At 43.5% G+C, this 26201-nt stretch overlaps 3 protein-coding genes across 5 annotated transcripts in view; 1 reads left to right on the top strand and 2 right to left on the bottom strand.

Moving 5' to 3' along the window:
• The window catches only part of Bbof1 (basal body orientation factor 1), a 36002-nt gene extending 15627 nt beyond the window's left edge, over window positions 1–20375 (bottom strand). The window contains exons 1-6 of one of the 3 annotated variants that reach the window (XM_052739308.1): window positions 20121–20374; window positions 17162–17390; window positions 15256–15321; window positions 10895–11038; window positions 3449–3529; window positions 658–728 (exon numbers count right to left, since the gene is read on the bottom strand). In XM_052739308.1, coding sequence (XP_052595268.1) covers window positions 658–728; window positions 3449–3529; window positions 10895–11038; window positions 15256–15321; window positions 17162–17390; window positions 20121–20176 — 647 coding nt within the window. In that variant the 5' untranslated portion in view covers window positions 20177–20374. Of the gene's footprint in view, window positions 1–657; window positions 729–3448; window positions 3530–10894; window positions 11039–15255; window positions 15322–17161; window positions 17391–20120 lie in introns of all 3 variants that reach the window. The other 2 variants (XM_052739309.1, XM_052739310.1) reach the window with 2 other exon arrangements.
• On the bottom strand, window positions 6273–11008 carry LOC128111102 (E3 ubiquitin-protein ligase RNF113A). The gene is made up of 2 exons (XM_052739316.1): window positions 10895–11008; window positions 6273–7778 (listed from the first exon to the last, which is right to left on the bottom strand). Exon 2 carries the CDS (start codon window positions 7521–7523, stop codon window positions 6510–6512), a length of 1014 nt encoding a protein of 337 aa, XP_052595276.1. The 5' UTR covers window positions 7524–7778; window positions 10895–11008; the 3' UTR covers window positions 6273–6509.
• Window positions 20376–20638: 263 nt separating the features above from the next.
• Entpd5 (ectonucleoside triphosphate diphosphohydrolase 5 (inactive)) overlaps window positions 20639–26201 on the top strand; it is a 38551-nt gene continuing 32988 nt past the window's right edge. Inside the window, 2 exon segments of the mRNA XM_052739315.1 lie at window positions 20639–21185; window positions 24354–24423. Of these exon segments, the coding sequence (XP_052595275.1) occupies window positions 24415–24423 (9 nt within the window). The 5' untranslated portion in view covers window positions 20639–21185; window positions 24354–24414.

Below are 26201 nucleotides of genomic sequence, written 5' to 3' on the forward strand. Positions count from 1 at the left end.
GTAAGAATTCTTTCAACAGGCCAGAAGATCCCAGCACTAGGGAGGCAGAGGCAGATGGATCTCTGAGTTTGAGGCCAGCCTGGTTTATAGAGTAGTTCTAGGACAGCCAAGACTACACAAAGAAACTCTGTCTCAAAAAAAGATTCTTCCAATGAGGCCAACGAGATGGCTTCATGGGTAAAGGCACTTGCCATCAATCCTAAGACCTGAGTTCTATTCCTGGAACCCACATGGTGGAAGAGAGAACCAACTTTCTGCAAGTTATCTGACTTCACACTCAAATTACAGCACTAGTGTAGCCTCAAATATACCCACTGACCAACCTACCTAAATATAATAATTAAAAAATCAATTTTCCAGTGGAAAATTAGGGCTGGAGAGATGGCTCAACAATTAAGAGCACTGGCTGATCTTCCAGAGGTCCTGAGTTCAATTCCCAGCAACCACATGGTGGCTCACAACCATCTGTAATGAGATCTGGTGCCCTCTTCTGGCCTGCAGGCATACATGCAGGCAGAACACTGTATGTGTAATAAATAAATTTTAAAATATATATATTTAAAGAAAGTTTGCCAAGAGACAGAGGACAATAAGCTAAGAATAAACTAGACAGCAAAGAAGAGAGGCTGAATGACAGAGGAAGCAACAGGCTCTTACACCACAGCTTCATGGTGGGCTCTCTCGGCCAGCATTACTATCCTCTTCTCAGCCTCTTGTTCCAGACGGTGCTGAAAAAAACACAATATGGGAGGGTTACATACAAAACTATACTTCTAAAACAAATTTTTCATAACACAAAGTAATTACTTCAGCATCAAACAGAATTCTTCATTGGGGGCTGGAGAGATGCTTCAGTGCTTAAAAGCCATTACTGCTCTTGCACTGGACTGGGTTCAGTTCCTGACACCCCCATGGTGGCTCAGAACCATCTCTGACTTCAGTTCCAGGGGATCTGACCCTGTTGTAGAATGTTATTTTAAGATGTGTTACATTTGCCAGGTGGTGGTGGGGCACGCCTTTAATCCCAGCACTTGGGAGGCAGAGGCAGGTGGATCTCTGTGAGTTCGAGGCCAGCCTGGTCTAAAGAGTGAGTTCCAGAAGAGGTGCAAAGCTACAAAGAGAAACCCTGTCTAGAAAAAAAAAAAAAAAGAGGAACACCAAGTTGATATCTTAAGCCTTCACAAGATGACAGTCCCTCTTGAGGGTATTTCAAGACCCCTGAATAGAAACAACCTTAATAGCCTACCCACTAACTGATGAATAGATGTGGTATATACATAACAAAATGCTTTTGTCATAAAAGGAGTGAAATCCGGTCACTTGTGACAGCTTTAATAGAACTAGAGATCACTGTGCTAAGTGAAATAAGTAAGGCACAGAAAGACAAGTACTGCATGATTTCCCTCAGAAACACACTCTATAAAGGTGTGATCTCTGGCTGGAAGTATAACTCAGTGGTAGAGTGCTTGCCTACCATGTGTAATGTCCTATGTTCAATCCATAGCCCCACAAAATAGGTAAATGGAAGACAGATAATCTTATGAGAGTTGAAATTGGAATAGTAGTTATGGAGCCCAAGAAAAGTGAAGAGGGTGTCTTAGGTTTTCTATTGCTGTGATGAAGCACCATGACCAAAAACAACTTGGGAAGGAAAGAACTTATTTTGCTTACACCCCCTCATCACAGTTCATCACTGAGAAAAGTCAGGGCAGGAACCTAGAGGCAAGAGCTAATACAGAGGTCATGGAGTAATGCTGCTTGCTGGCTTGCTTGCCATGGCTCACTCAGCCAGGGATGGCACCATAAACAATGGGCTGGGCCTTCCCACATCAATTACTATTTAAGAAATGTCCTACAGGCTACAGGCTTCCCTACAGTCCAATCTTTTTTTTTTTTGTTTGTTTGTTTGTTTTTGTTTTCGAGACAGGGTTTTTCTGTGAAACAGTCCTGGCTGTCCTAGAACTTGCTCTGTAGACCTGGCTGGCCTTGAACTCACAGAGATCCACCTGCCTCTGCCTCCTGAGTGCTGGGATGAAAGGCGTGCACCACCACCACTGCCCGGCCCTACAGCCCAATCTTATGGAGGCATTTTCTCAATTGTAGTTCCTTCCTCTCAGACTCTAAGCTTGTGTCAAGTTAACATAAAACTACCCAGCACAGAGGGGATAGTATGGAGAAGTGTAGATTGGGGTGCTAAGTTACAATGACATATGTGCACAAGTTTTTGATGTACTATTACACAAGCAGCTGGAAAATTGATGATAATGTGCAATACATTTCAAAAAGCTAAAAGAAAATATTTTGAGAGTCCCATCATAAATGGTACTTACACGAGGAGACAGATATCCTTATTAATGGGGTATGATATACATACCTGTAATCTCACCACTTGGAAAGTGAAGATGGGAAAATCATGAGCTCAAGTCAGAGTGCCACTAAATAGAAAGTTTAAGTCCAGTCTGGGGCTACCTAAGACCTTATCTTAAAAAAAGTAAGAGGGGCTAGAGAGATGGCTCATTGATTAGAAGCACCTACTGCTCTTCCAGAGGGCCTGGGTTCAATTCCCAGCACCCACATGGCGGTAGACAACTGTCTATAACTCCACTTCCAGGGGATCTGACACCCTCACACAGACATACACATAGGCAATGCACATAAAATAAAAATAAATAACTCATTAATAATAAATACATTTTAAAAAGTAAGAAACAAATCAAAAAGATATTATTTAACCTAACTTAAACATTGTATAAGCAGAGGAAGGTGGATCTCTGAGTTTGAGGCCAGCCTACAGGAAGAGTTCTAGGATAGCCAGGGCTACACAAAGAAACCCTGTCTCAAAAAACAAAAACAAAAACCATTGTATAAATATATTGAGAAATTTCATGGCACACTATTGGTATGTACAAATTTCTTATTTATTTGTTTATTTATTTATTGGTTTCTTGAGACAGGGTTTCTCTGTGTAACAGTCTTGGCTGTCCTGGAACTCATTCTGTAGACCAGGCTGGCTTTGAACTCAGAGATCTGCCTGATTCTGCCTCCTGAGTGCTGGGATTAAAGGCCTGTGCCACCACTGCCCAGGCAAATTTTATTTTTTATGTGTCACTTAAAATTTAAGGAAGGAATCTCTATGTGGAAAAGAAAAAAAGTACTAGACAATGATATTTATAAAGATTTGTTTTTCCTCATTTGTATTTTTTTTTTTTTGAGACGTCTTAGTACGTAGCCCAGGCTAGCACGGAACTTGATATGTAGCGCAAGGCTGGCTTTGGACTTAAGATCTTCCTGTCTCAACATCTTGTGCTACAATTCTGGGTGCTTATTTTCTGCTACTTGATAACATTTTCTAGCAAGGTACCAAATGGGACGCTGGAATGCTCAGAATGCATATAAACATACTTTTGTTCTAGTAAACAAAGCATTTCTTAACATTAATATTCCATACCTTTTCTTCAAAAAATCTGCTTTCTAGTCTTCTAAGTGTCTCCTGATGTTTTCTCTCTGAGTTCCTTAAATTTTCTTTCAGCTAAAAAAAAAAAAAAAAGAAAAGAAAAAGAAAAAAGAAAAAAACTGTTCAAAGAGAGGGACATAGTCGTAGAAAATTCTGAAGATACATTATATGTCATATAATCTTGAACAGACACACAGAATCAATGTCATCTCCTCTGAGCACATTTTCCTTAACTGTCTATAGATTTACTAGATTGGTACTGAATTTCTTAAAGACTTTTCATGAGTAACAGTTCCCAAGGCATTCGGATAGATTCTCTTAAGATATATGAAATATGGACTCAAAATCCACAGTCTGTAATATAAAAGAGAAGAGGGTGGGCTGGGGGACGGCTCAGCAGTTAAAGCACTCCCAAGCAGGAGCAGGCAGTTCAGGACCCTAGGTTCATGTGACAGGTGGATGTGGCGCCCACCTAGAATTCCAGCTGGAGGATGAAAGGCAAAGAATCCGCAGAGCAAGCTAGCTAGGGAAAACTAGCCTCGGGGAACTCTGGGTTTGACTGAGACTGCCTCAAAGAACGAGGTGAAAGAGTGACTGAGGAAGAGCCCCTCACATCTCAGGCCTCCACATACATGTACACACCCCCCCATACACATTAACATACATGGACATGCCTATGAAAAAGGAGAAAAGGGTGGTAAAATTACCTGGGGGGGCCTGGTGTGGTGGCGCAAGCCTTTAATCCCAGCACTCAGATTGGAGGCAGAGGCAGGGGAATCTCTGTAAGTTCTGTTGGGGTCCACAGAGGTTTCCTGGCGGGATCTGAGCTTGCTTTACCCAGCAGGGTTGCATAAGGGGATGGATTGACCATGTGCGTGGTCACCAGGTGTTTGGAAGGGTCTGCACTTGACTGTGCTGGGGAGGACTTTTGCCCCACCCTTGCCATTTCTATAAATAGCCCTTTAGAAGAGGCAGATGGGCCTGGTAGTTTTGACCCAGGCCCTCCCAAGGCTATCCTGTGTTTCTATCTGTCTCTTTCCTCTATATTTCTATCTAAATATTTCTCATTTCTCCCTAACAAAAAGAATCCTGGGGGGAAAAGTGGGGGCGAGTCCCCCACAAAGTTCTAGGATAGTCTGGTCTACAAGGCGAGTTCCAGGACAGCCAGGGCTACACAAAGAAACCCTGTCTCAAAACACAAAACAAAACAAAACAAAACAAAAAAAGAATCACCATAGAAACCCTCTTCTGGATGTGTCTATAAAGGTGAAAGGTCCAGGGACTGGCAAGATAACTAAGTGCTTAAGAGCCTTTCATGCTCTTCCAGAGGTTTGTTTCTAACACCCACGCTTGGTGGCTTACAACTGCCTAGGATTCCAGCTCCAAGCAATCTGAGGTCCTTTTGGCCTCCATGGCACAAACACAGACATACTTATATACAATATATACATCGTTTAAAAATAGAAAGGTTCAGCTCCAGAGGGAAGAACCACCCTGAATGTGGGCAGCACCCTTCAAAAGTTTGGGGTCCAGGACTGAATATGAGGAGAAAGTAAATGCAGTACCAGCATTTATCATTCTTTGCTTCCTAATTGTGGGTGTGACCAGCTGCTTCACATTCTTGAGGCCATGACATCCCCATCATAATGAACTACTCAAAATGTGAGCCGAAATTCCCCTTAAGTTGCTTTTGTCACAGGTATTTTTCACAAGGAGAAAAGTAACTAATACAGGTAAGAGTTAATCCATACAAGTAAAGTGTTCAGCATACTAAACATTTAATGGCATAACATCTTCACCTATTACCTAATAAATTTCTATATTATAATCTGTTCTAATATACCAAATCTCCATCTTATTATTTCTTTCAGATGTTCTATTTGTGTTTAATTTTTGGAATGGCTTGTTACACTTAACAAAATTAATGTCAACATACCAGTTCATGTATGGTTCAAATATCCCCCATCCAGGTGTCTGGAGATGAATCTTTGATACATCATTAGACTCCCCAAAATCTATACATCCATAAATCATTCAAAAGATAAGCAGTGGGGCAAACAAAAATGGCTTCATGTGTAAAGGTACCCAGAAGCCACACAGTAGAGGGAACTGACTCCAAGTTCTATTCTGACTTCTACACACACACACACACGTAAATAAAAGTTAAGGTGAAAATTAGTGGCTGAGCACAGTGACTCATTACTAGTAATCCCAGCAGTCGGAAGTCTGAGGCCAAAGAATCCCAAATTCAAGACCTGCCTGGAATATATAATAAGCTGCAGGTCAGTCTGAGACACAGAAAGACTGTCTCAAAAACCCAAACAAGAGGCAAGTGAGATGGCTCAGGAGGAAAAGGGTAGACATCTGTCACATAGGCTGCAACTTAAGTTAGTAAGTTAGTGGATGGAGATGACTCCACAAAGTTGTCCTCTAGGCTCCCTTATTGTACAAAGGCAGGAGCATTCACACATATATCATACATACACACACAACCAACACACTATTCTTGCTTTCATTTTTCTCTAAAATACATGACCTGAATTCCTTTTCATAAGCTAAATGTATTTAGACTCAAGTCTACACAAAAATTTTCTACCTAATGTATACATTGCAATCTTAAGTATATGGGCCCCTCACATCTGCCTCATTTCTTCTACATTTGAGATTCCAAAGAACTGCCCTATTTTTTTTTTCCAGTGACTTTGACCTTGAATTTTAAGTGTTCTACAACAGCCCTCTTTGAAATGTCTGAATCTACTTCTCCAATAGGTGGCGACATTGTTCTTTAAAAAAGAAAAATCACATCAGGGCACCAGAGTATGAACTAGTTCTTAGTTTATTTTAACTTAGAATGTATAGCTATACACAGGATGGGTAGTCCGAGAGTTCCACAGGTTAACTGTATTGATTCAACTGCAACATTGTTATATAAAACAAAACTTGGATATTCTTCCTAGAAAACTTAATATTCCTTCAAATATGGTTGGTTTTTGAAGTGAGCAAAACAAAAAGTACTTTGAGATCTGACAATTATGGAAGACCAAAGCAATGGCCATTAGACCCCATCAGGGTCTTCTGGGGTGTTGGAAGCACCTCCCTCTGCTGTTCGACACTTCTCCAGTTTAGCAATCAATTCTTTCGCTGGATTGAAGACCCCATGGGTCTGCTGCTCACAAACATAGCAGCGTGGAGTGGTGCGGAAATGCTGCAGTGCACACGTCTCACAGAAATAATGCTTACACTTGGTGACAACTGGATTTTGGAAGGTTTGGCGACAGATGAAACATTTGAATGGTATTTCCTCATCATCACTTTCTACTTCGTAGTTTTCGTCTTCATACACACCATAACGGCCCTCGTCAAGCTCACGTTCGATCTGCCACCCGTGCTTGTAATCTGAACGGTCATGGAGGAATTTGCAGCTGTCTCCAAAGCCACAGAAGCCAGTCTCCTTGTAGTCCTTACAGATGTCAGGCTGGTAATCCCAGCGCACGGTGGCACGTAGATGTTCGGGGGCTCGGATGGGGCCCTTTCTCACCATGCCGGAGGAGGCATTGCCCATGGACGTATCCTTTGGCTTCATGTACTTCTGATAATTATTAATTCCACGATAGATCTTGTCATCCTCCTTGCCTCTCAACTCCTCCTGGATTTTTTGGCTGCGCTCAAAGATGGCCTGCGCGTCTCGCTCTTTTTCTGTGTCCAGCTCGTAGACAGCTGTCGCCCCCATATCCTCGGGCCCCACTGGTTTGGCCGAGCGCGTGGACTTGTAGACTACGCCCAGACTCTCATTCTCTGTCTTCTCCTCCTCTTCGCTGCTCAGATCACAGTAGGCCGCCTTCTGTTTACCGCTGCCGCTCGTCTTCTGGATCATTGGATTGTGGGTAGCCCGCTTCTTCTCCGGTCGCACCACGGCGCAGCCTTCGTCGCTACTGCTTCCGCTTTCCCCGGAGCCCGGGTCGCACACCGGCCGCTTCCGGCGGCCAGCGCTCCCTTTCCGCCCAGGCTTTTTGAAGAGGAAAGAGCACACCTGGTCCGCCGACTTTCCCTGAGAAACTTGCTCTGCCATCTTTGACTTCGGAGCGCCGAAACGGCCGGCAGTAGCTGCGGGGCGCTGGGTGGCGCGGGATGCTACGTCACTGCTGAGCAGCGCCGCCACGTCACTGCTGAGCCGCGCTCTGGGGCCGCTGGAGCCGAGAACGTCTGGGCGCGTGCACCAGCCCGCAAAGGTTTAAGAAAAAGATGCCCGCGGTCTTTAGTAAAGTGCTGTTGTGGTTCTTGTATTGCAACGAATACAAAATTCCCGGCTCAAAGAATTTATAATCTAGTAGGGGAAGATAAGGTAAATCAAGATGTATTCTGTACCAAATCCCACGAAAAGATATAAGGAATCGTTGAACAGGACTCTGGGGGAAAGCTTCGGGAAAGTGCAATTAAGGTAATCCTTTGAAGACTAGGAGAAATTTGTTTTGTTTTGTTTTTCGAGACAGGGTTTCTCTGTGTAGCTTTGGAGCCTGTCCTGGAACTCACTCTGTAGTTCAGGCTGGCCTCGAACTCACATAGATCCGCCTGGCTCTGCCTCCCGAGTGCTGGGATTAAAGACGTGCGCCACCACCGCCCGGCGAGAAATTTTAATGGATAGAGATCTATCAGAAATTTATTATAATAAAAGAAATATTCTGGGCTGGAGAGATGGCTCAAAGGTTAAGAGCCCTGGCTGTTCTTCCAGACGTCCTGAGTTCAATTCCCAGCAACCACATGGTGGCTCACAAACATCTGTAATGAGGTCTGGTGCCCTCTTCTGGCCTGAAGGGATACATGCAAGCAGAACACTATACATAATAAATAAATCAATCTTAATTTAAAAAAAAAAGAAATATTCTGAATAAATCTAGAAAGACAAAGACTGGAGTGTAGCTCAGTAATAGATTGCTTGTCAAGTATGCCCAAGGCTCTGGGTTCAAGCATCAACAAAGAAAATAAGATTTCAAAGTTATAAGAATTTCCAGTTTGGGTAAATTAACAGATAAGAGACTGTGTATCGGTGTAAGTGTATTATTATAAAAGATTAAAATTTAAGCCGGGCATGGTGGTGCACGCCTTTGATCCCAGCGCTTGAGAGGCAGAAGCCAGCAGACCTCTGTGAGTTCGAGGCCAACCTCCTGGTCTGCAAAGCTATTCCAGGACAACCAGAGCTGTTACACAGAGAAACTCTGTTTTGAAAAACAAAAACAAGGGGCTGGAGAGATGGCTCAGCCGTTAAGAGCACTGGCTGCTCTTTCAGAGGACCTAGGTTTAATTCCCAGCACCCATATGGCAGCTTGCAACTGTCTGTAACTACAGTTCTAGGGCATCTGACATCCTCACACCAACTCACATAAAATAAAGTTAAATTATTTAAAAAAAAAACAAAAACAAAACAATTAAAATTTGATATGTATACAATCTTAATTTACACTGTAAGCTATCTAGACAATATGCTGTTTATAGCTAGGAAATATATATATTTTTTGAAATATAGATTCTTGAGGGAAGTGATCAGCACATTATCAGAACTGATATTTTAAAGATTCCTAATCGAATTGAGGCGTTCTTGTAATCCCAACACTTGGGAGGCAGAGGCAAGAGGATCAGGAGCTCAGAGCCAGCCTGGGCTACATAAGACCCTTCTCAAAATAAAATTAAGATGGGGCTTTGAGAGATGATTCAGCAGTTAAAATCATGCATTGCTCTTGTAGAAGACCAGAGTTCAGTTCCCAATACTCACATCAGTTAGCTAACAACTGCCTATATAACTCCAGCTCCAGAGGCTCCAACACCCTATTCTAGCCTCTTCGGGTACATGCACCCATGTATACCCACCCCCAACACTTATACATATAACTAAAAATAAAATCTCTGAGAAAAAAGGAATGAAAACAAAATAAAGTTCAGGAGACTGATGCCTATAATTCTAGCACTTGAGAGGCTGAGGCAGGGATGTGGTTTCAAGCATGAGGCCAGGCTGGGTATACAGAAAGTTCCAGATCAGCCTTTACAAGATCGTGTTTCAAGCAACCAAAATAAAGGAATATTCCTCCTGCAGCTGTGTATACTTAGGGCTACAAGGGTGTGTGGTTTTAAAGTAGGTTTACAATTCTTTGACACTATCGTCAAATGATGGAACCTGATTTGGAGATTCAGTTCCAAATAAGAGAAATGGTGCTGTGCCACTTGAAAGGATAGACCATGAAAAAAGCTGCTGGGGCTGGGATACAGGTGAGTCATAGAGTGATTTCATGGCATACATAAGGCCCTGGATTCCATGCCTACCAACACGCGCACACACAAAGATAGCTTCTACACGGCTCTTGAATTCTTCATTCTCTATGTCATCCAACATATAACAAGGACCCCCCCCCAAAAAAAAAAAAAAAACACCAAAAAACAAGGACTCTCAGCAGCTTACCAAGGGCCCAGGTGAATGATAACGTCTGCACAGCCATATGAATGTGCCACTTTGGAAGCAAATTCTTAAGCTTCAATCAAGCATTCAGATGACTCTATCCCTAGCTATACCATGGAAATCAGCAAATAGTGTAAAACAGGCCTTTCAGGAAACTTCAGTATTCCTCACCCCTTTCATCCTTACCCATACAGCCTTCTAATTTTTCCCAATATTGTCTCTTATCATCCTAAACACATTTTCCTGTAGAACACTGCTACTTTCCCGCTGACCTAAGAACTGATGGTTTGCTCTACTGCAATTCAAAGGTTTAACTACTGACTCACATGGGAAGGTGTGTTGGCTGAGATTCACAAAATGAATGTATTGCCAAGTTCCCAAAGAAACCGATGCCTAGAAAAAGAGCATTATCAGGCAGGAGGACTGACTCAGCAGATAAAGGTGTTTGCAGCAAGCCTGACCACCTGAGCTGATCTGGGGAACCCACACGGTAGAAGGAAAGAACGGACTCCACAAGATGTCCTCCTCTGACCTCCACACAGATACACCCCCCACACACATACAGAAAATATAAACATAAAAAAGAAAAAGAATAGACGACAGTTGAGACATTTCACTTTCTCTTCTCTAAAACATCCTGATTTCTCACAGGAATAAATGTGAAGACTTGTGGGAGAGGGGTAAATTGTTAATCCAATCTTTTTTTTTGTTTTTTTGGTTTTTCGAGACAGGGTTTCTCCGTGAAGCTTTGTGCCTTTCCTGCATCTCGCTCTGTAGACCAGGCTGGCCTTGAACTCACAAAGATCTGCCTGCCTCAGCCTCCCGAGTGCTGGGATTAAAGGCATGCACCATCACTGCCCGGCCTCCAGCATCCTTTTCTGGCCTGCTCCAGCACCAGGAATGCATACAGTGTACTTACATACATGCAGACAAAACACGCACACATAAAATAAATCTTTTGTTTTTTAAAGAAGAAGAAACAGAAAGAAACTTACATCCTCTAATTCTTTTTCCACTTGGATTTTTCTCTTCTGGAATTGTTTTATTGTCTTTAGTTCTGTCTGAATCATGCTAATTTCTTTGGCTTTTTGAGAAAACTGTCCCTCCAACTCGTGTATTTGTATAATATACTTTTGTTCCTGTATTCAAAAAGAAGTAAATGAGTTAGGAAAAACAAGTGTTCCACAGAGCCATGCTTTATCTGAGGCCTGAGCCACTGTGTATCTTCCTGAAAGAACTATCCCATCTTCATTTTACATAGAGCTATAATTTTTGCATAAAATTTTAATTTCTGTTAAATGATACCAATGGCCTTAAATAAGAAACAAATTCAGGGAATTGTTTTTTGTCGATGTAGCCCAGAGAGTAGAATGTGTGGTTAGTAAGTGAAACCCTGGTTTAGTCCCCAACAGCAAATAAATAAAATCCAGACCAAATAAGACACCTCTAAAACTCAAAGCCTTTGTGTTTAGTTGGCAACACAGTCTTACAAAAAAGGAATTTCATATTATTTTTAGGACGAGGTCTTCCCACTGCTTCCCTTGAACTTCCTTCGCTTCCCACTACTCTGCCCTTGAACTAACTATGTAGCCTAGGATAGTCTTGAACTCCCAGCAATCCTCCTGCCTCAGCCTCTTGAATGCTAGAATTGCAGGAATGAGCCACCACACCTGGTTTTCACTTAGTTTCTAAACTGTAGTAGTGTTGAATTAAGGAAGTAGTATGCATGAAGTCCTGGGTTCAATCTTCAATACCACAGGGAGGAAATATTTTTTTGCAGTTTTGATCAAAGATCTTTATCGATCTGTATTTAGGAGAAAAACCACCCCTCCTCCAAAAATTTCTCATTATTTTGATCTCTCCAATAATCTACTGGTGGTGGTATTAGTGTTCTGAGATTTTTACTGTAGTAAGAATTAAGTAATGAGGTAATTATACTGATACCATTTAGAACCAAGACTCTTGGTAAGGGATAAAGGTGTATCATACATCAAAATAAAAATGCTGTGTTTTGAGTCTGGACATGTAATATAAGGTATAACACCTGCGAGCATGCAAAAGCCCCTAAGTTTGATCTTTAGCATACATACCAGTCCAATATTCTTTCATCTGAACTCCAAGTATTATTGATTTTGAAACTCAGTATCTATTTTTTTGAGACAAGATCTTGCTTTGTTGCCCATAACACTGGCCTTGAGAACATCTAAACGCTCAAGTAGGACTCCAACTTTGGCCTGCTGTGGGATGTTCTGTATGGCAAATGTGTTGCTCTGATTGGTCAGTAAATAAATCACTGATTGGCCATTGGCTAGGCAGGAAGTATAGGCGGGACGAGGAGGAGAATAAAGCTGGGAAGTGAAAGGCTGAGTCAGAGAGACACTGCCAGCCGCCATGATGAGAAACAACATGTGAAGATGCTGGTAAGCCACGAGCCACGTGGCAAGGTATAGATTAATGGAGATGGATTAATTTAAGCTGTAAGAACAGTTAGCAAGAAGCCTGCCACAGCCATACAGTTTGTAACCAATATAAGTCTCTGTGTTTACTTGGTCGGGTCTGAGGGGCTGTGGGACTGGCAGGTGAGAGAGTTTGTCCTGACTGTGGGCCAGGCAGGAAAATTTTAGCAACAAATGGCGCCCAACGTGGGGCAAGAGTTTCCACCTAAAACCTGAAAAAAGATTCTAAAATGGAGCTAAAAACAGCTTCCTAATTGTCTCTCTCAAATGAGCGGCAGCTGCCGGTTTGAGCTACTGGTAGGTTCCTAGCGTGTGCACTCGACCTGCAGTATGGCGGGAATGAGGCCTCTGCAAGTGGCACATCAAGCTGCATGGTGGATTTAGCTTTTTCTAGTACAAAACAAAAAAAAGAGGTTTCTGGGCTACATGCTGCTTGGATAAAAGCATAGAGACCCACGATAGCTCCCAGAGCTGGCGGTAAACCACTGCCATGTTGGGAAGCTGAGGTGGGCGGAGCCAGCAGCCACAGCTGCTGCAGTTTAAGGCAATAGATTCACAATAAGACAGATTCAGATGTAATAGTTTACAATGTGTGTAAAAGATACGTAGGCTTGAAAGAGACAAAAAAGGTGATATATAGAGTTATAGAAACAAATACACAGTTTTTAAAAATAAAGTCTTTAAAGAGACAGTAAAGGTAGTATAAAAAATAAGCCACGTAAAAATGGATATTACACAGAGAATCTGGATTGTGTTGTCTTTGGGAATTTTTGTTTGTTTGTTTGTTTGTTTTTTGTTGTTTTTTTGTTTTTTTGTTTTTCGAGACAGGGTTTCTCTGTGTAGCTTTGTGCCGTTCCTGGATCTCGCTCTGTAGACCAGGCTGGCCTCGAACTCACAAAGATCCGCCTGCCTCTGCCTCCCGAGTGCTGGGATTAAAGGCGTGCGCCACCACCGCCCGGCGTCTTTGGGATTTTTAACTGCAGAAAAACATTTGATCATAAAAGATGTTGAGTTAAACCAATATATATATTTTAAAGATACCATGACTTCAAAATTTGGATATAAGGATATGTTGCTTTGGAAAGGAGACTCTGCTTGTGTTCCCACAGAAAGCCAGAGGCTATGGCTTTGTTGCAGATTAAGATACATCAGGTTTGACCAGCCAAGACCCCCTGAAAGGTCTCCGATGACACCATGGCCCAGATGATCCAACATCCAGAATGGTTTGAAGGCAACTGGCTCAGACGATACAGCCTCACGGACTACTCCATGATCCTAAAATTTTCTTTGTGTCCCCATAAGATACAGCGCCGCCCTCCAGCAGGAAGTAGTAAGAGAAGCTATGCCCAAATTCCCAAATTATATGTAATTTTACTTTGTTAAGGTTAAAACCTTCCTTTTTGAAAAAAAGAAAAGGGGAAGTGCTGTGGGATGTTCTGTATGGCAAATATGTTGCTCTGATTGGTCAGTAAATAAAACACTGATTGGCCATTGGCTAGGCAGGAAGTATAGGCGGGACAAGGAGGAAAATAAAGTTGGGAAGTGGAAGGCTGAGTCAGAGAGACACTGCCAGCTGCCATGATGAGAAACAACATGTGAAGATGCTGGTAAGCCACGAGCCACATGGCAAAGTATAGATTAATGGAGATGGATTAATTTAAGCTGTAAGAACAGTTAGCAAGAAGCCTGCCACGGCCATACAGTTTGTAACCAATATAAGTCTCTTTGTTTACTTGGTCGGGTCTGAGGGGCTGTGGGACTGGCAGGTGAGAGAGTTTGTCCTGACTGTGGGCCAGGCAGGCAAACTTTAACAACATTAGCCTTTGAAGTAGCTGTTGTAGGTCATATGCCTCCATAATATGCTACTTTTGAACATTTGTATAAAAAAGTGCATGGGTGTAGCATGAATCTTAAAAGTTCTTATTAATAAAATCAAACCCGAGGCCAGTTATTGGGGTCAATGCTGGTAGATCAGAGAGACAGAATAAGCCACAGCTATCTCACCTTGCCAATTCCTCAGCTGGTCCTGTTTCCTCAGACTGGAAGCCTCTGAGTCCTCATCCAGAATGAATCTCAGCTGAACTGCTGCTAGAAAGCCTGAAAGCTTAACCAGGCAAATGCTTCTAGTTTCTGGTCCTCACGCCTTATAAACCTTTCTGCTTTCTACCACCACTCCCTGGGATTAAAGGCTGCTTTCTGGGATTAAAGGCGTGAGTCACCATGCCTGGCTGTTTCCAATGCGGTCTTGAACTCACAGAGATCCAGAGGGATTTCTGTCTCTGGAATGCTAGGATTAAAGGCTTGTGCTAACATTTTCTAGCCTAAGTATCTTGTGGCTTTTCTGTTCTCTGACCCCAGATAAGTTTATTAAGGTACACAATATTTTGGGGAACACAATACCACCACACATGGGTTTTGTATTTGTTCATTTTTTGTTTTGTTTTGATAAGGATTTTGGGATCAAACCCAGGGCCTTGTGGATGCTAGGCAAACACTCTACTAAGCTTCTGGACCCCCTTTCACTTTTTTTTTTTTTTTTTTTGCCTGTCCTGGATCTCTCTCTGTAGACCAGGCTGGCCTTGAACTCACAGAGATCCACCTGGCTCTGCCTCCTGAGTGCTGGGATTAAAGGTGTGTGCTACCACCACCTGGCTCTTTTTTTGGTTTTTTGAGACAGAGTTTCTCTGTGTAACGGCTCTGGCTGTCCTGGAACTTACTCTGTAGACCAGACTGGCCTTGAACTCACAGAGATCTGCTTGCCTCTGCCTCCCGAGTGCTGGGATTAAAGGCATGCATCACCACCACCAGGCTTCACTTATTCTTATTGGGCCTAAAATAATCAAACTCACTAGAAATCTGGTACCCTAATAAATAAACTATCAGTATATGCCGATACTCACCAATTTTTCCTTCTCTTCTTTGGCTTTTTCCTTTGTTTCAACCAATTTCTGTTTCAGTTTTTCTATCTGTAGAAGATAAAATGCCAGAGTAAGGAAGATACACAATTGCTTTGTGTCCTATTTCTATTCATATGCTTTATTATTTATACAGTACTAAAGCCAGTAAGCCAGAAAGACCGTAAAGAAGGAGGGGGCAGGGATTTCCTCGTATATTTAATCTGCTATTGACAATTTCCAAGATCTAGCTATCACCCTAATTATGTGGATAACTTTTATTGCTATAAAAACCACAACATTGGGCAGGAGAAATGACTCAGTGGTTCAGAGTGTTTTTCTGCTCTTGCATAGGACCCAAGCTCAATTCCTAGCACCTACATGGCAGCTCAGAACTGCTTATAATTCCACTTCTGGGGGCGGGGGGTCTGTATCTTTTGGCCTCCATTCAGGCGCCTGCATGAATGTGATGCCCAGGTACACACATATACATATAAAAACCACAACGTCAAGTTTACTGTCAACCTTTTTTTTTTTTAATTTGGTTTTTTGAGACAGGGTTTCACTATGTAGTGCTGGCTGTCCTGGATCTCACTGTGTAGACTAGGCTGGCCTCAAACTTAGAGTTCCACCTGCCTCTGCCTCGTGAGTGCTGGGCGTAAATGCATGTGCCACCACCTCCAGGCTCTGTCAACATTTTTAAGTGGTCAGGTTAGTGGTGCTAAGTTTGTTCATGCTCTTACCTAAAAGATCTCTAGAATTTCACATTTCACATTTCTCCTTTTCCCTTCCTCTCTGCCTCTGGCAATCACTTTTTACTTTGTTTCTGTGAATTTGAATCCTTTTTATATTTCAAATTCCTTGAATCAGGGGCTGGAGAGATGGCTCGGGGGTTAAGAGTACTGACTGCTCTTCCAGAGGTCCTGAGTTCAATTCCCAGCAACCATATGGTGGCTCACAGCTATTAAAAAAAAAAAAAGAAAAGAAAAAAAAATTCCTTGAATCATACAGCCTTTGACTTCTTGTGACTGGCTTGTATCAATGTCCTTGAGGTTTACTATACTATAGCATGTTACGTGGTTTTCTTAAGGCTATACAATTGTCCATAAATATGTAAACTTGATTATCTTTTTCTCTCTGGGGAGGAGTGATGGGTGTAGGGACAGGGTTTCTCTATGTAGACGTCATTCACCTGAAACTGGATATGTAGACCAGGTTAGCCTGAAACACACAGAGAGCTACCTGCCTCCCAGGAGTGCTGGGATTAAAATGTATGCAGCCACACCAAGCCTCACTTGATTTTCTCTATCCATTTATTTTTTAATAGATTTTTAAGTTGTCAGTTGTTTTTTCAGATGTTTAAAATTATGTGTTGTATCTGAATATGGCTGTGTGTGGGGGTGTCTTTGGTGGTCAAGAAGCATCAGATCTCCCTGAAGATGGAGTGATAGGCCGTTGTGAGCTGCCTGATGTGGGTGCTGGAAACCAAACTTAGGTCCTCTGGAAAAACAGGACACACTCTTACCTGCTAAGCCATCACTCCAGTGATATTTTTAAGTTGTTTTCATCTCTGTTAATGTAAATAATGCTACAAGAAAGAAAGAAAAAGCCAATGATAGCAAAGCTATTCTGAAATAACAGCTTGCTTCAAGTTAAGTGTTAACTACAGTATCCTAACCATGTGATGAGATTTCAAGGTCTTACAATCTTTCAAAATTAAAAAACAAAAAACAGCAAAAAAAAATTTTAAGATAGAGGCAGATAGATGTCTGTGAGTTTGAGGACAGTCAGGGCTATATAGAAAGACTGTCTCAAACAAAAAACAAAACAAAATTGAAAAAACTTTAAAAAATATAACCATGTCACGTAAACTCAGAGGAAGGTTGTGAGGTTCAGTTTTCTACCTACCTACCATATTATCTTTCTCCTGATCCTGCTTCTTCAAGTAGCTTAATACAGACATAGTGTCTTTTTCCAGTTTATACTGCTGTTTCTTTAAGTCTTCATTATTTTTTGCCAGTCTTCGGGAAGTATCACGATACTCAATCCTAGAGAGTTCTGTGACTTCCAATCTGGCCTCCCAAAGAGAGGCATTTGCCTTGGCTCGTTCAATCACTTGGTCTTCTGTTTTCGACACTTTCCTGCAGAGGATGATAGTGACACTGTGGAATTTCTTTACTCTGTTAGCACCATTTCTCTTTTGTTTTTCTTGGCACTGCCTGGCACATAAAAGCGTATATTGTTGGATGAATGCATTAATAAGAAGTACACATTTGTTTGTATTCATGGAAGAGAAGATGAGCGCTCCAGGGGATGCCTTTAAAGGACTGGGAAAACGAAGAGGAAATAAGAGGCCACATGCATTTCATAAAGCTCTATACCTCTCATTTACTTCATTCTTCCATATTTTTTTTATTTACTTATTCTTGCTGTGCTGAGAATCAGACCCACTCTTTAGCATGCTAGGCAAGTGCTCTACAAATGAGCTGTAGTCCCAGCTCCCAAGTTTTTCTGCTGTTTCACTCAGTTGTGAGCCTTGGTTCACTCCCCTCACTATGGTTATATTTCTACACAAGGACACATTTGTTTGTATATCTGTAGTCTCCACTCCCAGTTTTTGTTATTGTTATTTTGTTTTGGCTAGTTCTTGCACAAAAGATTAGGTTACTTGGACAAGTATGTTAAATACTTTACTTGTTGGTACCACAGCATACCAACCTTCAAAAATGCCTGAAAAACACACACCATAGTCATTTATGTAGACATGAAAAGAATTTTTAAGGCCTCGGGGATGGAGACTGGTAGCAGTAGAATGAATGCTTATTGTCTATCTAGGTTTGATCCCCAGAACCATACCTTTATTGAAAGAGTAGATTCAAGGCTTTAATCAATAAAAGGTGAGGTTCTTCAGAATAAATATTGCACTAGCATTAACAAAACACTGCCCTATGATAGGAACTAGTTATATAAATAATAATGCATAAAAAGTGTTACCTGCTGCGGTGGTGGCGCATGCCTTTAGTCCCAGCACTTGGGAGGCAGAGGCAGGCGGATCTTTGTGAGTTCGAGGCCAGCCTGGTCTACAGAGCAAGATCCAGGAAAGGTGCAAAGCTACACAGAGAAACCCTGTCTCGAAAAACCAAAAAAAAAAAAAAAAAAAAAAAGAGATAAAAAAAAAGTGTCACCTACATTTGAATTCTAAATAGTCTCCCCAAAGTCTGTAAGTAGATCTGTTCCACTTCCACTGTCACTGTCCATATCCTCTCAACTCCTGATCCTTAGTCCTTCTGCACAGCTACTTTTTGTTTTCTTCAAACTCAGGCCAGCTCCACTCCCAATCCTCCAGTCTGACTTAGCAGCTGCTGGCCCTTTCCAGTGTGATTTAGACACTAGTAATAGAATGCCATTCTACAATCGCCAATCTCTTCCACAAAGTATCAAGAACTGATGCAGGCGCTCGGCAGTTGGGGAGCTCGCCTTTCATCCCAGCACTCTGGAGGCAGAGGCAGGCAGTTCTCTGTGAGTTTGAGGCCAGCCTGATCTACAAAGCAAGTTCCAGGACAGCAAGGACTGTCACACAGAGAAACCCTGTCTGGCAGGGTGGCGGAGGCGGGGCGGGATTTTAAATTGATGCAAGCAATTAGTTGTCTCTAAGAAAAAGACCACCAAGTTACTGAGGAAACAAAGGAGAGTTTCTCAAACAATGAGCCATGGACCATTCAAGGAATACAAAGTATATTATTGTTCCTCCCTGTTCACATATGCCCTGAAGATGAAGAGCCAACCAAAAATAAAATAAAATAAAACATGACTGCGAGTTACAGGAATGTGACAAGCCCTCGCAATCTTTAGAATGTGCTAGACTGAGAAGTTACATTTTGTTTTCTCAGTCACCTTGTAGAATATGTGTTAAGAGGTCAGAGATGTGGTTCTGTAGACCCTCTACCCCTTGCCTATCAGGGGAGGAGGGGTAGAGGGTCTACAAATCATTATCCTATCATTTAACACAGGGGAAAAAAAGAAAGAAAGAATGATGGTAGTGGTTAACTGTGGCTGGTGGGTTGACAGGTGACTTTTTTTTTCTTTCTCCTTTACTGCTTTCCATATCTCCCAAGCTTTCTGTACTGAGTATGAACTTCCTCTAAGTTACTCTTCTGGAGCTGGAACCTAGGACCCCGCACAAGCACTCTATCACTGAGCTATACTCACAGACCAAACAAGTTACTTTTTTTTCTTTTTTCTTAAAGACAAGCTCTCCCTATGTAGCTCTGGCTGCCCTAGAACTTGTGATCTTCCTCCCTAGGCTCCAGAGCAATGCGGGCAGGTATGCGTTTACTGAACCTGTCTCCAGAGAATTCACTTTATAATCACAAGTTTAAGGGATTCCTTTGCGATTCCCGTAGGCAGTGGTGTTGAACTCCATGTGTGCTTCCAACATCTCAAGGAACTGCCAATGGTAGCCCTGCGGTGCTATTTGGGTCGATTGACATTCTAGCAGCAACTCGGGGTTAGCGCTAGAGCAGCGCCAGTGTAGGTGGGGGATCTGACCCGTCTGGTCAAATCTTTCTGCGTTCTCCCTTTGATCCAAAAAGGATCCCTGAAAGGCCCGGGGAACAGCTTGAACCACTCAGACCAGAGCTACAATAGAACTACACCAGATCCTATCAGTCTCATAACGGAGATCTCTCTCAAGAGGCCAGGGCCAAGAAAGAATGGACAGCCGGAGCTGTCCTCAAAAGCCTGGCAAGCGGAGGCAGGGGGTGAGCGCGCCCCTAGATTCAAAGCGCCCCGAGGGCAGTCCTGGGGAACCCGGAGTCCGGGGCAGGGGCGTGGGGGGGGGGGGGACGACTGTGCGCCGCCGCTGCGCTTACTTTTTGTCTTTGTCTTTGCCTTTGTTCTTGCCTTTCTTCTTGTCCCTTGCCGGCATTTTGACCTCTTCTGGAGTCGCACCGCCGTGGTGTCCGGGGGGGCCGCCACCTGGGCCGACTCTGTCTCTAAGGAAACCGCCACGCCGAAGGGCTAACGTCCTCCGCGCCGTTGAGGGCACGCGGAGGGCGCACGCGCGTGACGTGACCGCGGCGAGGGGCGGGGCGGCGAGCGCCCCGAGGAGGCTGGCGGCCGCGCCGGGGCGGCGGCGGCGCGCGCGGTGAGTGTGCACGAGCCCCGGCGGCGCTCCCGGGGTGGGGGCCGGCCGGGAGGCTGGGAGGCCGGGAGGAGCGGGGACGGGGACAGCGGGGCCAGCGGCATCCCCGCCTCAGGAGCCTGGCCTCCACGCCTCAGGAGGCTCGCTTTCCCAGCGGCTCCCCGCCCGCCACGCGCGCATCCGAGCGGCGCCCGTGGGGCTCGAAGCGCTCCCAGTCGGGCCGGCGGGACCTCTCCGCCTCGGGCGCGGCCACCGCGGCGGTCCTGGCCGCGCCCCCGCTTCTGCCTCCGCGGGCGCCCGCGCTGCCCGACCCATGCTCGCCTCGCCTCCATCCTGGCTTCGGTCTCGCGGGCTCCGCCGAGGACGGGCGCACCCGGGGACGTCCCAGGCCAAACGCTTTCAGGGAGGCAGTTGACTTTTCCGAGGGCGGTGGCTGGGGCGAGGCTGTCAGCCTTCCCGGGTCAGCACGCTCGGGCGCTCGGACGCCCGCTCCCCCTTGCCTGGAGCTGCGTGGCGGGGAGGGTCGTCCGCCCCCCGTGTCGGCGGTGGCAAGTGCTTGGCTCCAGCCGACCCCCCAACCCCATCCCACCCCCGGTTCCTGTTAGCTAACATCGCCGGCATCCTCTAGTGACCACGGGTCTAGTCTCTTCGCTGCAAGTTGCATAAAGTTGCAAGCGCTTGCCTCGCATCCCGGTTCCCGAAAAGGAGTACTCCCGTATTCTAGTTTGTTCAGAGGAGGAGCCCTGTGATTATGCCTTCATTCAGGGAGGGAGTGAGTCATTACGGAAGACAGGTATTGTGACTGCCAAGTCAATAGTTAGGAGACGTGTGAGTGAAAGCTCTGTTTTTGCATTATCCTCCGTTTCAAATTACATTTAACATTTATGGGAAACATCATTGTTAAATCTTCCCGGCAACCCCCGCCCCACTTCTCTAGGGTGAACTTGATTACTATATCCTTAGCTGTAAAGTGAAGTCCCGCCCCCTTCACCCCCTGGGGGGCGTGGCTTATGTAGTTTGTAAATTTGTCCCTTAGCGTAAGCATGTTGATTTGGTAAATGACCTTGAAAGCGGTTTTGAACTATGTGCTAACATGGTTATGGTCTGTTTTGACTGTTTCTGGTGCATTCTGCCCTCTGTGTGTAACAGGCCAATAGACCCAGATCCCATTACCTCTGAGAATCGATCTGTGAAGTGCCCTATAGATAACAAAAGCAGAGAGAGAGTAGGGCATCTTCTATCATAAGGTATATATTTAGACTTCATCACAAAAATGGGTTGTAAGTAAAGGCCAGTCCCAAACTTACTATTTGAACATAGGCCTACTGACAAACTCATAAGTGAAATTTTGACTTCCGTAAGATAGCCTCTATGGCCGGGCGGCGGTGGCGCACGTCTTTGATCCCAGCACTCGGGAGGCAGAGGCAGGCTGATCTCTGTGAGTTCGAGGCCAGCCTGGTCTACAGAGCGAGATCCAGGACAGGCACCAAAACTAGACAGAGAAATCCTGTCTCGAAAAGGATAGCTTCTGTGTTTTGTTTTGTCTTTTAACCTTTATTTTTATTTGATGTGTAGGAGTGCTGTGCTCACAGCTGTACGTCTCTGTGCCAGGTGCTTGCAGTACCTCTGGAGGCCAGAAGGGGATATTGAAACTGGGATTACAGAGGGTTGTGAGCCAACATGTGGTGCTGGGAATCAAACCTGGGTCCTCTGGAAGAGCATCCAATGCTCTTAATCTCAGAACTCTCTCTCTAGACCCACCCCATTCCCTTTTTTGATATAGGGTCTCACTATATGTATTTGACTGGCCTAGAACTCACAAAGATCTGCCTTCCTTTGCTTCCGAGTGCTGAAATTAAATATGTATACCACCATACCTGGCAAGATTGCTTCTTAATTATATGCAGAGTACTTTATTTATTTTTTAAAGAATTATTTATTATGTCTACAGTGTTCTGTCTGCACGTATCCCTGCAGGCCAGAAGAGGGCACCAGATCTCATTACAGATGGTTGTGAGCCACCATGTGGTTGCTGGGAATTGAACTCAGAACCTCTGGAAGAGCAGCCAGTGCTCTTAATCACTGAGCCATCTCTCCAGCCCTTTTATTTATTTTTTTAGGTAGTGTCTCATATTTAGCTCTGACTGACCTGGAACTCACAATGTGGCCCAGACTAGTCTTGAACTCACAGAGATCTGCCTGCCTCTGCCTCCAGAGTGCTGGAATTAAATGAGTGCACCACACACTGGCTATGCATAATGCTTTAAGATACTTTGTTATTTTACTGTATTTTATCAAGCATAAAATAATCTGTTTTTTGAGATTACAATAAAATTATATCATTCCACCCTTTCATGCCTGCTTTATAAATTTCTTGGGGTTGGGAATTTAGCTCAGTGGTAGAACGCTTGCCTAGCAAGTGCAAGGCCCTGGGTTCAGTCCTCAGCTCTGGAAAAAAATAAATAAATAAAAATAAATAAATTTCTTTTTGTTTTTTTTTTTGTTTTTTTTTTTTTTTGGTTTTTCGAGACAGGGTTTCTCTGTGTAGCTTTGCGCCTTTTCCTGGAACTCACTTGGTAGCCCAGGCTGGCCTCGAACTCACAGAGATCCGCCTGGCTCTGCCTCCCGAGTGCTGGGATTAAAGGCATGCGCCACCACCGCCCGGCAAATTTCTTTTTGTAAATTAAAATGTATGACGTGAATATATATAATTTTTTCAAGGCCTACCTAAATTTATTGGTATTTCACAACTCTACTCAAAAACTACTTTTTAAAAAATTAAAATGTAACATCCATTTCCCCCTTCCCTTTTTTCCATCCAGCTGCAACCAGTCCCATGTACCCCCTTTGCGCTTGCGCTCCCTCCCTCCCTCCCTCTCTTTCATGGCTTCTTTTTCTTTAACTGTTGGTACATATATACTTTCATTATATATAGATATGTGTGTATATATTCCCAAATAAATAAGTACAGCCTGCTCAGTCCTTGTTATGTTCCTTGTATGTATATGATTTCAGGGCTATCTAAACAAGACCTGAGCAAGATGGCGCCAGTAGACTTGCTGACATGGCAGAGAAAAGGTTACAAGGCCCCAACCCAACACAAAGAACTGCAGGCAACTGGGGAATGCCGAGAGGGGGAGAGATAGTCTCCCCCAGAGATGACCCCCCCCCCCCCCGTTGGTTATTCAGTACCAGGTGGTCCACCATGAATATATATTTAAAAAAAAAAACTTAAAGCCAAGAGATGGTGGCACCCACCTTTAATCCCAGCACTCAGGAGGCAGAGGCAGGAGGATCTCTCTGAGTTCGAGGCCAGCCTAGTCTACAAAGTGAGTTCCAGGACAGCCAGAGCTATACAGAGAAACCCTGTCTCAAAAAAAAAATTTTTTTTTAATTTACTCTGTGTGTGCATGTGTGTGTGTGTCTGTGTCTCTGTGTCTGTGTGTGGTGTAAATACGATGTGGGGGCAGGTGAGTGTGTATGGATACGATGTGTGCATGGAGTCAGTTCTCTTCCTTCCTGGGTTCTGGAAACTGAACTCAGGTCATAAGGTTTGCATGGCAAGCACTCTTACTCACTGAGCCATCTTGCTAGCCCTATGCACTATTCACAGGAGAAATGCCAAGATACTTTATTCTGGTAGCAGTAGTTCTAGAGACTACAGTGTTCTGAACCTCCACATTCTCCACCAAAGAACTGGACACTGGTATTCTGTCATCTGTTGACAGGAAGCAACTGAAGTCAAGAGTATGCAGTAGGGAGTTCCTGTTGAGAAGCTTATCTGTTATCATTTCCTTCTGGAATTGCTGGTGGGGAGCCTTACTGTTAAGTTTCAGGGAAATGCTTTGTTTCATGAATTTGCTTTGTTTCATTGTTGGGAATGTTAGATGCTTTTAAGACATAAGTCGTTTAATATTTTGTTGACTTGGACTTGTTGAGTTTTTATGTTCTGTTTTCACAGTTCTTGGTTGACACAGAAATGAAGAGTATCTTGGCTGAGCATTCACACAGAGGGGATCATTATGACCCTGGTAAGTAGAGTATCCGGACCGAGGTACCATCTCTACTGGCTTAAAGCTGAATGTGTACTCCAGATGTTTCTGCTGCTGGATAGGAGTTCTTTGCTTTATGTCATTCCTGAATTTGACCATCTTTTGCCAAAAGATTTTTTTTTATCTTTCTCAATAATTATATTATTATCAGGTATGAGTTCAATTCAGGAATATTTTGTATCAAAATTAATATTATCCCTAATCTTTTCTCCCAAGTGTTTTCAAAACTGTTTAATCATTAGTTATCTGTGACTTTACTGGGTTTTACTTCAGAGATAAAGTTGTATACTGAAAAACAGCCATTCATTTTGTTTCATGCAGACTTTAGAATCCTGGGTAAATATGTTACTACACATCTATATCCAAAGGAGCTGATCAGGGTTTCTGAGTATTGTAGACATGAGTTACTTTTATCCTCCTTTTTTTTGTTTTGCTTTGGTTTTTTTGAGACAGGGTTTCTCTGTGTAGCTTTGTACCTTTCCTGGAACTCACTCTGTAGACCAGGCTGGCCTCGAACTCACAGAGATCCACCTGCCTCTTCCTCCTGAGTGCTGGGATTAAAGGCATGTGTCTTTATGTTCTGCCTGGCTTATCCTACTTTTTTTTTTGTTGTTTTAATCACATGGAATTGGTTTTCTCCTCCTATGGTGGGTTCTAGGGAATGGAACTCAGGTCTATTACATATAGAATTCTATTAAATGGACATTATTTTGTGGTGTGATTAGTGTGCATCCCTACAGGAGCACTATAAAGAATCCTAGAGGGTCAAGATTTAATCTTACCAGTTAGATCAATTCAAATTCACCATTTAATTTGTATCTAAGCTGTATTAGGGCTGGGATGTAACTTAGTTGGCAGAGTACTTGCCTACCATGCTTTAATCCCCGGGTTTGATCTCTAGCACTGCATGTACTGGGTGTAGTGTCACATGCCTGCAATCCCAGAACTGAGCAAGTCAAAACAGGAAAATCACAAGTTCAGGGTCATCCTTCGCTACAAGGATAAAGGCCAGCCTAAGCTATGTGAGACCTCGTCTCAAATATTGTCTTCTTATAGCTGATTATTAACTAATTAACCGTTAGTTCTTTCCAAAGTACTGTATTTTTATTAATTATTTCTCCCAACACAACCATTAGCCTAAGCTAAAAGTCAGTTCTTTAAGAAAAGTGTCCCTGGGTAGATATGGTAGTGCATATCTTTAATCTCAACACTAGGGAGGAAGAGGCAGGTGGATCTTTGTGAGTTCAAGTCCAGCCTGGTCTGCATAGTGAGTCCAGTCTAGCCAGGGCCACATAGTGAGACCCTGTCTCCAAAAGAGGAGGAGTGGAGCTTAGGGAAGACGGAAGGAAAGGGAGAAAGGAAAAGAGGAAGGAAGGAAGGAAGGAGGGAGGGAGGGAAAGTTTTAGGGTAGCATGTCACAGATACTTCAAATATTCATCCATTTAAGAAACAGTGCCTGACGTAGTGCTCATACTTGTAATACTAGCACTGGGGAGGCTGAACAGGAGGGCTCCATGAGACCTTGTCTCAAAAACAACAAAAATCCTCAAGTATTTAATGAGTTAAGAACATTCCAAGCTCCCATTAGACTGAGGGATACTTGGGAACAAGAGAGTCCCTACCATAAAGGTGTATAAACATACACACACACACTACCACAAATAAGTAAATAATACAAATTTTAAAATCATAACTAAGGAGCCCTCAGGATTTTGGTGTGTGTGTGTGTGTGTGTGTGTGTGTGTGTGTGTGTGTGT

This window comes from Peromyscus californicus, unplaced genomic scaffold (assembly GCF_007827085.1).
Source record: "Peromyscus californicus insignis strain IS unplaced genomic scaffold, ASM782708v3 Scaffold_15__1_contigs__length_86483966, whole genome shotgun sequence".
Taxonomy (NCBI): Eukaryota; Metazoa; Chordata; class Mammalia; order Rodentia; family Cricetidae; genus Peromyscus; species Peromyscus californicus.